Source organism: Labeo rohita, unplaced genomic scaffold (genome assembly GCF_022985175.1).
Source record: "Labeo rohita strain BAU-BD-2019 unplaced genomic scaffold, IGBB_LRoh.1.0 scaffold_301, whole genome shotgun sequence".
NCBI lineage: Eukaryota > Metazoa > Chordata > Actinopteri > Cypriniformes > Cyprinidae > Labeo > Labeo rohita.
Window position 1 is genome coordinate 23,432 of NW_026129219.1, and position 11,546 is coordinate 34,977.

Consider the following 11,546-nt stretch of genomic DNA (forward strand, 5'->3'; position numbering starts at 1 on the left):
TTAGCAAGGATGCTTTAAATTGCTCCTGATATTAACATGCTCACATATGTTTTTTGTTTTGCTTTAGTTGTTTGTGATCTGATACCTGCACAACAGATGAATCCTGCAAACTTTTCCTCTGAGAGCACTGTACCAACATCAGATCTTCAGCTACACTGATATTCTATTGGTAAAACAAGTTTCTTGACTACTGATGATGAGTTTTGCAAGCACTTAAATATCAGGTATGATTTGCTCGTGCTACTTGTTGAACAGAATTCAGAAAACAGTTTTCAGGAATTACATACCATCTGTTCACATCTCTGTGGTTAGATCAGTGTGCTTAATAATGTGTCTTTGACCTTCATAATGTATGTTTATCTTATACTGTGTTGTTAATAAAATACAGATAATCTAAAACCCCAATCTCTGAATCTTCTCACATTGTTTCTTACCTGACAGTCACAGTCTCCTTGATGGGCCATTAGAGGAGGGCCTTTTGTCTCTCAGGTGTGAATCACTAAATATTCAATGGCCATTGTCACTTCCCTCGCATATTCCCTTTCGATCACAAAACATGTCTTAGAACATTTAAATAAGTATATTGTTTTTTGTAAACGACTGAACAAGATGATTTTCACATCATTTTGTAGAAAAAAACTCTAGCCTACCACATCCAGTTCTCAAAAGTCTTATGCACAAATGTTCTGAATGCTTTTCTTGGTCTTATTTCAGTGACTTAAAAAAATTGATTTTCACTAACCACGTATAAATGTTGTTTTCTCAAAAGCACAAACATGTACATTCATGTTGCTTACATATTATTGTAGCCCAGTTTGTGCTGATTACAGTGTAGTATCCAGACTTTAGCCATTAATATGTTTTTAAGATACTGAAAAAAACACAAATGTCAGGGCATGTCAAAACTTCACCAGGGCCCCAAAACAGCCTCAGACCCCAGAGGGTTAAATTAAATTGGTCATTCTGACAAAATTCACAAACAGTGCAACAAATGTTAGAATTAATTAAATATAATAAAGAAGTAGAATGACATTTATTGGATGTGTTAGTTTGCATCAAAGGAAGAGTCTTACTTTGAGAGTAAATCTTTCTTTAAGAGATTCAGACAGACATACAAGGATTTTGCAGAGGAGATATTGATGATGATAATGTGATGTTTAGAAAAGTCTTTCAAAATAGTTGTGATGTCCTTTAATTTAAGAAATATTCTATTATATTGTGTTTTTTGTTCATTACCATTTCCGTAACCACACACAGGTGTTTCCACAAGTTTAATTATATTGTGTGAATTTTAGATTGTGGGTTTGATGTGGTTTAAGATCAAAGGAAAAAATGAATTTGAGTTTTTGTACGGCTTCACATAGACTTTGTATCACTGTGCTCTTAGAGCACAATAATAGAGAGCTGAATCTGACAGAGTTACACCAGTGATAGTGAGTTCACTGGATGATTGTGATGAAGTCATCTGAAAACGAGGATCAGAGGGACTCCCACTCCCACCAGTTGAATACTTGTATATTAAATACTGAGGTTCTCCATTAGGATACTGTCTGTACCAGTACAGATAAACAGAACTGCTGCTTGTATATGAGCAGCTTAGGGCTACAGTCTCCTCTTCCTGTATGACAATTTCTTCTTTATTTGGCCTAATCTGGTCTGCAGTCATCACACCTAAATCAAATCAGTAAAAATTATTTGTTATTCTAGTTATACAGAAGTATGTCAACACATCTCATTAACACCACTGTGATAAAAATAAAAAGTCAAAAATCTACCTGAAGTCAGAATTAAAATGAAAAATAGGTGTTTTTCCATGTTGCCAGATCAGGTGTGTATTAATGTTGTTTGTGCTCTGAGCTGTAGATCTGTGTTACTGTGAGACTGCAGTTTCACACTTCCTGCTTTCTGTGTGATGATACCGTCATTTGTTCTGCCATTGGTTAGAGGAAAGCCTTTGCAACTGCAAGAAATTACATTTGTACTATTTTGAAACAGCCTAAAACATTTTTCCCCCTCCTTAAGATAAATTGTATTCCTCTTACTTTGGATAACAGTGTCCACTAAATGAGTAAATGTTAAAGTAAATATATTTATTTAGCATATGCTTTTGTCTAAGAAAAATATAAATATATTTATTTCCAGATTCAGGTCACCAATGCATACATGTATGTATTTAAATCTGAAGAGTTAAGGAGCTAATCTTCAAATATTTTTGATTGTTGTCATGCTTTGAGGTTCATGTGAATTTTTCTATGATTTTACCACTAACTCTCTGCAGAGGGGCTCTGGCACAAACGTTATTTTCTTTCTATATGTAGCTCTGGTTTTGTATGAGTGTTGAGTGTTTCAGTCACTGTGGACTTCAGAGCACAGTAGTACACAGCAGAGTCAGACACATGCAGATCTTTGATCGTCAGTGGAACTGTTCTTGATGATTCCAGTGTTGCAAAAAATCTCTCTTTAAATTCATCCTCAGTAGCTCCTTTATCAATTGTAAATTCACTCAGCATGAATGTTGGTGCTCTGTTTGGTGGACCTATTTGGTTTGTACCAGAAGATGTATGCATTTGTAGTTGTGGTAGAATAATTTCACTGTAGAGTGACTGGATTTCCTTTATTTGCAGTCCTTTCTCCTGAAAGCTGTTCAACTCTGTCTTGCCCCCAGCACACTGAAAATAGATTAAATTATTTATAATATACATACAATATATAACTAAAACAATATCTGTGAAATGTGATACATATTGATCTTTCTTACCAAAGTTCTTTGCTAAGAAGAAAAGTTTAATAATCATTGTTTTTTCCATTGTTGAGATTAATGTTTTGACATGTGTTGAATGAATGTTTCTCTCTTAATACTGTAGCTCTCTGTTTCCTCTGTGCTGCTACTCTCTTGATATTTCAAGTTTTCAAGGTTTAAACTTTCACAACAATGTTGATGCACTGTTGAAGGATGCTGCCCCCAGTGCTGAATTTGTGTTTCTAACAGATTAATTTTGAATTCTATTCTGAATAAAAGTGAGGCATAGCTGTGTTTCCATCTCAAGCTGTGAATTTAACTTTTATGAAAATCTGGAATATTGCATACATAATTAACAATTACAGGACTGCTTCCATCCCATGTGTTCAAGGGAACAAAATCGCCACTTCCTGGGAAGCTGCCACAAAAATGTCTATAATAAAAATGGAAGATGAAAAATAATTATCTTGCCTTCCACTGCGGATGCCTGCAGTTTGGGACACATCTTGTAAGACGTTCTGGGAGGTAATTTAACCAGATCATTTGATGGCTTTCGGAATAACTCAAAAAACATTTGTTGAAATGCAATGAAATCATTTGGCTGGTTAGTCCAATTGTCTAATTACATGATCTGTTGAGGAAAAGAGTTTTTTGTTGTGCATAAAAGAATACATTTAGCCATTTATACAGCCACTTTGACATTGTGTCTTAGTTACAGAAAGTTAAAGAAAGTTACAAACTAACTGTTTTTGCCCCAGAAGGAACCTCAGGGGGTTTTATTTATGATGTCTTGAACTTACTACGTAGTCTGCAAGTGTCAAAATGCTTACACAAACATCTCTTTTTTTAACATTACATATTCAGAAAAATAAATCTTGTCAAACTCAGATGCAGGTGTTTTATCACGTAATTTATCAGTTTGTGTGAATCACAGATTGTGGGTTTGATGTGGTTCAGTTTCAAAGAGAAGAATGAATTTGAGTTTTTGTACGGCTTCACATAGACTTTGTATCACTGGGCTCCAACTCTTAGAGCACAATAATAGAGAGCTGAATCTGACAGAATTACACCAGTAATACTGAGTTCAGTGGATGTTTCTGATGTAGTCGACTGAAAGCGAGGATCAGAGGGGTCCCAGTACCACTATAGTCACGAGCATCTTTCCACATTAAATACTGAGGTTCTTTATTAGGATACTGTCTGTACCAGTAAAGTGTAACATAATTGCTGCTTGTATCATATGAGCAACTCAGTGTTACAGACTCTCCTTCTGTACTGATGACATTTGCATCCTTATTTGGCCCAATCTGGTCTGCAGCCGTTGAACCTGCAAACATTAAAATAAATATCTGGGTTAAATTCAGTCATATTACAGTATCTGTTTTCCTTAGCTTTGACATCAAAGATTATTTTACCTGAAGTCATGGTTAAAATGATTACCAAGTGTCTGTTTATGTCAAGTAAAAAACAACAACAATATAATATAGAAACAAATATTTGAAAAGTAGCAAATAATCTAACCAAAAGCAACTGTGAAGATTGATTGAACTGCAAACAGATTATTTCTTTTCTTTTCTTTTCTTTTCTTTTCTTTTTTTCTTTCATTTTCTTTTTGGTTTTTACATAATTATTATTATATGTTATTTTAAACATTTGAATGTTTTTGTTTTTTTTTTTTTCTCAGTGTTTGGGTTGGCAATTTGGAAATGTGATTCGTTTGATTCTTATGTGCTCCAGTCTAATTAGTAGATCCACATGGTTTTCTTTATTTTTGGTGACATTGGCAGTGAATCTGGAATCTACATTAGGCTCATGAGCTTGTTTTGCAATGTCTTAGATGAGCACACTGAACTCAGGAGCTGATCCAGGATTCTGACGGTACCAGTGAAGATAGTTAATTAATTTAATACCTGAACCCTCGTCATCAAACTCCTCTGTTTTGATTGGTTTAATTTTATTTCCATGTGTTGCATCTGTAAAAAGAGATCAAATATTTTATGAGCTGGTATTTAAATATATTTTTTTTAGACATGTCAGTGTAAAATGCAGTATATAGAATATTAGGGGATACATAGATGCAAATCACAGAACACTTCAATACTTACATGCAAATGCAGAAAGCAGAATGACAGAATGAAGAATCATTGTGTGTGTTTCTTCTCACTCTAACAGATCTGAAGTTTAAGAAGGTCACATCAGATATCAGTGCGTTAAACCCCACCTCTTCCAGAGAGCTCTGTGAAAGAGCAGATTAGATCATTGTTCATATTCATAGTCATCAACTATAACTATTGTGTCATAACTATTTATGACGATATATTGCACAGTACTCTTGTGGTTCCTTACTAATTCTGTCATATGATATAAATCCTTAGATTTCAATATACAGAATTTGATCTGGACTACTTCCTCATACTTGTTACAGTTCTTAAAATTCATAAACTAGATTATCAGAAGGGGTTATGTGTTTAGAATTAAGGTTTGCAGTTTATTTTCAGTGGTACTAAATACTTAGTTTAGCACAGTACAACTGACAACAGTCACCAAAAGTGACAGGAATATGGTTAAAACATCCTTTATAATAGTGTGTATTACGATCAGTATAATGTAACACAGTCAAATCAGGTGGTCAGTGGGTTAGAGTATAATTTCAGTATAATCCAAATTGATCAACACATTTGAAAGGAATTATTTATTTACTGTCAGTAATTTATCAGAAATTTAAACCGCATTTAGTGTAGTTAAAAACATTTAAAAATTAATATGCTGAATTTGGGGGAAAATGGATTCTTTGAAATGTGAAATGTGTTTATTCTTTGATTATCTATTCATTTATTTTTTAAAGCAAATGACAGGTGATAAAAATCCCGGTCATTCCAATTTTGTGGAAATATGGGAGCTTTATGCAAATTTGTGAACAAAGATTTCAAGTGTGCTTGGTTATTTTATCCGCTGAATTGTGTCTCCCTGAGCTTTTGTATGAGTGTTGAGTGTGTTTCAGTCACTGTGGGCTGCAGAGCACAGTAGTACACAGCAGAGTCAGACACACGCAGATTCTTGATCATTAGTAGAACTGTTCTAAATTGTCCAGCGTTGCAGAAAATCTCTCTTTAAATTCATCCTCAGTAGTTCCTTTACCAACTGTAAATTCACTCAGAATGATGATGATCTGTTTGGTAGTTGCTTGTACCAGTAAATATATGTATTAGTAGAATAACTGCTGGCAGAGTAATTGCACAGTAGAGTAACTTGAGCTGATTCACTGGCAGTCATTTCTCTTGAGGGTTGCTCAACTTTGTCTTGTCCTCAGCACACTGGAAAATAGATTTACTCTTTATTCATGTGCTTACATTGAGTATCTCACACAGATAACCAGTGTTGGGGCTAGTTAAAAAAAAACAAATATATTACATATTACATATTACTCTCAAAAATAGTAATGCCTTACTTTACTTTATTACTCCCTGGAGAAAGTAACTAGTTATATTACTAGTTATATTACTAGTTACATTTTTTGCATTTAATTACTCTATAATTGCCTGAGATGCATCAGATGGAGGGAAATTATACAAAAGAGGAGTTATTCTTTAACACATCTTTATTACGCCAACAACTGGAATATGTTTTTTCGATTCACAAGTGGACAATGGAGACACAGTCGTTTACATCTGACACGTTTTAATCCATCTCTTCTGTCCAACTTAGAATTTCTGACCACATTCCTGCATTTACATACATTACAAACTAACTGACAGGCGTCTCTCCTGTATGACTTCATGTGATTCTCTTCAGACATTAGAACTGTACATGAATTATGAGCTTCTAGAACGTTTGACCTCCTAACTGAAGATCTTTTTTTATACAAATATAAACAAAAACAGTATAAATAAAAATAGTCTAAACAAAAGAATAGCTGTATTAAGTGCAAACAATAGTGCAGCCATAATCAAAGTAGGCTAGGCTACTCTCTCAATGTTCAAGTGTGCAAATAGAGACCAATTTTTTTAAGCCTGATACAGAGCTATAGTGATCCCTACACAACCTATTATAGGATACATACAAATAACAACATATATATGTTATGTAGCCTGATTTGCCCACTGTGGAACCGCTCTCTAAAGGCATTCTAAAATTGCTTTTGAAGGCGTGTGCCGTTTAACTTTTTACTTCGTTTTAAGGATCGTGCGAACTCAATCACGCCTCCCATTACCATAAAAATAGAGAGTAGGATTTAACAAACAATTTGAAAGTTGTTGGGACACAAACTTGATTTTGAAAAGTGGATGTGGTCAAAAGTGGACAAGCTGAAAACGTTTTACACCCCATTTACACCTGTACTTAGCATTGTCCACTTGTGATCAGATCGACGCATCAGAAAACGCATGTTAATACCAGGTGAAACAGGGCCTCTAATTCTTGCACAGTACCTCTCTCTGGTCAATGTCAGTAATCAAATCAAATCCAAATCCAAAAAACCATTTTCAGTTAACTACTAGACTGAAAAAAGTAATATTATTACAGTAACAGAGTACACAACACTGCAGATAACATGTTAATGATAAATAATATTCTTACCAAATCCATGAGCTGTAAAGAAAAGAGTAAATAATCATTCACTTTGCCATTGCTGCTTTAAGTTAAAAAGGGAGCATAATTTCTAGAATCTTTCTAGAAGTGTTTTCTTCTTAATGTATAATCTGTGTTTCTTTTTATGTTTCAGATTCTTCATTAAGTTCAGCATTATATATAATTTGAGGAATTATGCCTCCTTGTGGTGAGTTTAAATTTTTTGCTGAGCTGAACAAATAAGAAATAATGTACATCCAGACGGTTGATATTGCAGAATAAAAATTCGCCATTGCTTATAACAAAAGTTGTTATTGGAGAATAACACACCTTGGAATGTAGTGAACGACCAACAAGAATCCAGTCATGTAATAATTTAAATTAAATTCAGTTGTAACTCATTCTGACATAATTCACAAACAGTGTAACTAATGTCAGAATCAATTAATCAGAATACATAAGAATTAAAATTAGCACATATTGGATGTATTAGTTTGCACTGTATGAAGAATTTGACTCTCAGTGGAAAACTTTCTTGAAGAGTGTTTTGATGTACTGTAATGTATTGTAAGGAAGTATTCTGGTATATCATGTTTCCTTTTCATTACCCTTTCAGTAACCACACACAGGTGTTTCCACATTTGTAATTATATTGTGTGAATTATAGATTGTGGGTTTGATGTGGCTTGACATCAAAGTGAAAAATGAATTTGAGTTTTTGTACGGCTTCACATAGACTTTGTATCACTGGGCTCGCTCTCTTAGAGCACAATAATAGAGAGCTGAATCTGACAGAGTTACACCAGTAATAGTGAGTTCACTGGATGTTTGTGATTCAGTCAACTGAAACCTTCCACTACTTGATTGTGAAGAATATATTAAATACTGAAGCTCTTCATTAGGATACTGTCTGTACCAATACAAATCTACAGAACTGCTGCTTGTATATGAGCAGCTGAGGGTCACAGTCTGATCTTCTTTTATGACAAAAGCATCTTTATTTGGTGTAATCTGGTCTGCAGTCATCACACCTAAATAAACAAACAAAAAATATTTTTCAGCCAAATTACACAAAATTATCTCAAATTATTTCATGAATACCTATGTAAAAAAAAAAAAAAAAAAAACAGGGTCATATTGTACCTGATGTCAAAATCAAAATGAGAAGCAGGTGTTTTTCCATGTTGACTAGGTCAGATCAGGTGTGTATTAATGTTGTCTGTGCTCTGAGCTGTAGATCTGTGTTACTGTGAGTCTTTGCTCACACTCAAACACACTGGAACTTCCTGCTTTCTGTGTGATGACACTGTCTACTTTTTTGTTTTTTTTTTTTCTGCGTTGCTTAGAAGAAAGCTTTTGCAACTGCAGAAAAGTATATTATTAATTAAGCAGATGATCTTGAAGAAAAATACAAACATGAATGATTAATGAACCAATAATATTATCAGTGCTATTATACAATTAGAGCAGAGGTATGTATAATGATAACAGATACCACAGTCGATATCACAAATATGATTAGTGACCTGAAAAAATACTCCTGATTTTAAGATAATTTTCACATTTTTTTGCAGTGTACACTTATAATCTATTTATAATACAGGTAGATTTATGGAATAAAATAGCTGAACTTTATCTGTGTCAGGTTTTTGTACAGTGTTCTTGTGTTTCCTGTGACTGTGGGCCTCAGAGCACAGTAGTACAGAGCAGAGTCTGATACAGCAGTAGAGGAGATGATCAGATCCACATGTTTGATTTCTTTCGTAGCTTGTTTTTCTTTCCTGAGCTTAGTAGTGAACCTGGAATCTATATCAGATGTCTTATTCTTGATTTCACACTCTCCATTATAAACACAAGGAATTGAGGAGCTGATCCAGGATACTGACGGAACCATTGAAGTGATTGTGCAGAGGAATAACTGTAGGATAAAGTAACAGTTGAACCCACTGCAGCAGATTCCTCAGTGTTGTCTGGTGTGATTTCATCTCCAAAACTCACACCTGCAAAAGAGTGATTGAAGCTGATTGATTACAATGATTAATGATTTTGAAATTATATACATACAATAAATAAATACTATATATACAAGTAATGTGTATTGCTACATTGGCATTGTGGTAATAATATATTAAGGATGTAATGCTTTACATTTCAATTAAATGAACATAATTTTTGCATTTTGTAGCAGATGCATGCAAAACATACACAAATGCACTTACATGTCAAAGCAAAGAGCAGAATGACTGAATAAAGTATCATTGTGCACATGTGTGTCGCTACAGCAGGACTGAGCTTTCTGACAGTCTAGCAAATGTAACAAGATGATCTCAGATCTATATACTAAACTAATGCTCTTTCATCCTCTTATAGTTTGATGCCAAATTGGAAAAAATAGCTGAACTTTATCTGTGTCAGGTTTTTGTACAGTGTTTTTTGTGTTTCCTGTCACTGTGGGCCTCAGAGCACAGTAGTACAGAGCAGAGTCTGATACAGCAGCAGAGGAGATGATCAGATCCACATGGTTTTCTTTGTCTTTGGTGACTTTGGCAGTGAATCTGGAATCTACATTAGACTCCTGAGCTTGTTTTTCAGTGTCAAAGATGAGCACAATGAACTCAGGAGCTGATCCAGGATACTGACGATACCAGTAAAGAGTATCTGCAGATAAATAACTGTAGGATAATTTAACACTTGAACCCTCATCAGCAAACACCTCTGTTTTGGTTGGTTTAATTTCATTTCCATATGTTGCATCTGCAAAAAGAGATTAAATCTTTTATGAACCGGTTTTTAAATAGACATTTTTAGTTTAGACATGTCAGCATAAAATGCAGTATATAAAATATTAAGGGATGCATAGATGCAAATCACAGAACATTTCAATACTTACATGCAAATACAGAAAGGAGAATGACCAAATGGAGAATCATTGTGTGTTTATTATTCTCTCTCCAAAAGACTTGAAGTTTAGAAGATCACATCTGGTATCAGTGCTTTAAACCCCACCTCTTCCAGAGAACTCTGTGAAAGAGCAGATCATTTTCATGTTCATAGTCATCAACAGTGTCATCACTATTCATATATTGCACAGTACCATTGTATTTGATCTGTATTAACTGTTCATACTTGTTAAAGTTCTTAAAATTCATAAACCAAATTATCAGCAGGGATTGTCCATTTAGATGTGCATATTATGCACACAGAATGAATTTAGAAAACTTATTTAGTTAGCACAGCTATACAACTGACAACAGACACCAAAAGTGACAGGAATATGGTTAAAACATCCTTTTAGTGTATCAGAATTACCATAATGTACCATAACATACAGTTGAGTCAGGTTGTCAGTGGGTTAGAGTATATTTTCAAAATAATTCAAATTGATTAATACTTTAAAAGGGATTATTTGTTTACTGTCAGTAATTTGAAATGGGTTTAATCTTTGATTTAAAAAAAATAATAAAATGCAAATTACAGGTGAAAAGAATCCCAGTCATTTTAGTTCTGTGGAATTATGGCACAGATTTTGTGCACACAGATTTCAAGCGTGCTTGGTTATTTTGTGTCTCCCTGAGCTTTTTGTATGAGTGTTGAGTGTGTTTCAGTCACTGTGGGCTGCAGAGCACAGTAGTACACAGCAGAGTCAGACACACGCACATCCTGGATTGTCAGTGGAACTGTTCCTAATGTTGAATCCAGTGTTGCAGAAAATCTCTCTTTAAATTCATCCTCAGTAGTTCCTTTACCAACTTTAAATTCACTCAGAATGAATGTTGGTGATCTGTTTGGTAGTTGTTTGTACCAGTAAATATATGTATTAGTAGAATAACTGCTGGTAGAGTAATTGCACAGTAGAGTAACTTGAGCTGATTCATTTGCAGTCATTTGTCTTGAAGGTTGTTCAACCTTGTCTTGTCCCCAGCACACTGGAAAATAGATTTACCCTTTATTCATGTGCTTACATTGAGCATCTCACACAGATAAAGTGTAAATAATAAAATAATTTTCTTACCAAACTCATGAGCTGTGAAGAAAAGAGTAATAATCACCCAATTTGCCATTCCTGCTCTAAGGTAAAAAGCAGGAGAATATATTAACAGAACTTTCCAGAAGTGTTTTCTTCTTATTGTATAGTCTGTGTTTCTCTTTATGTTTCAGATTCTTCATTAGGTTCAGCCTTATATATAATTTGAGGAATTATGCCTCCTTGTGGTGAGTTTAAATTTTTTGCTGAGCTGAA

The 11,546-nt window shown here is 34.2% G+C and overlaps 1 gene segment (V, D, J or C); it reads right to left on the reverse strand.

The window, feature by feature from the left end:
• Positions 1-9,662: 9,662 nt before the first annotated feature.
• Positions 9,663-10,336, reverse strand: LOC127160236 (T cell receptor alpha variable 5-like). The segment is given in 2 exon segments: positions 9,663-10,060; positions 10,197-10,336. Coding segments are annotated over 2 exon segments (438 nt in total).
• Between the last annotated feature and the right edge of the window lie 1,210 nt (positions 10,337-11,546).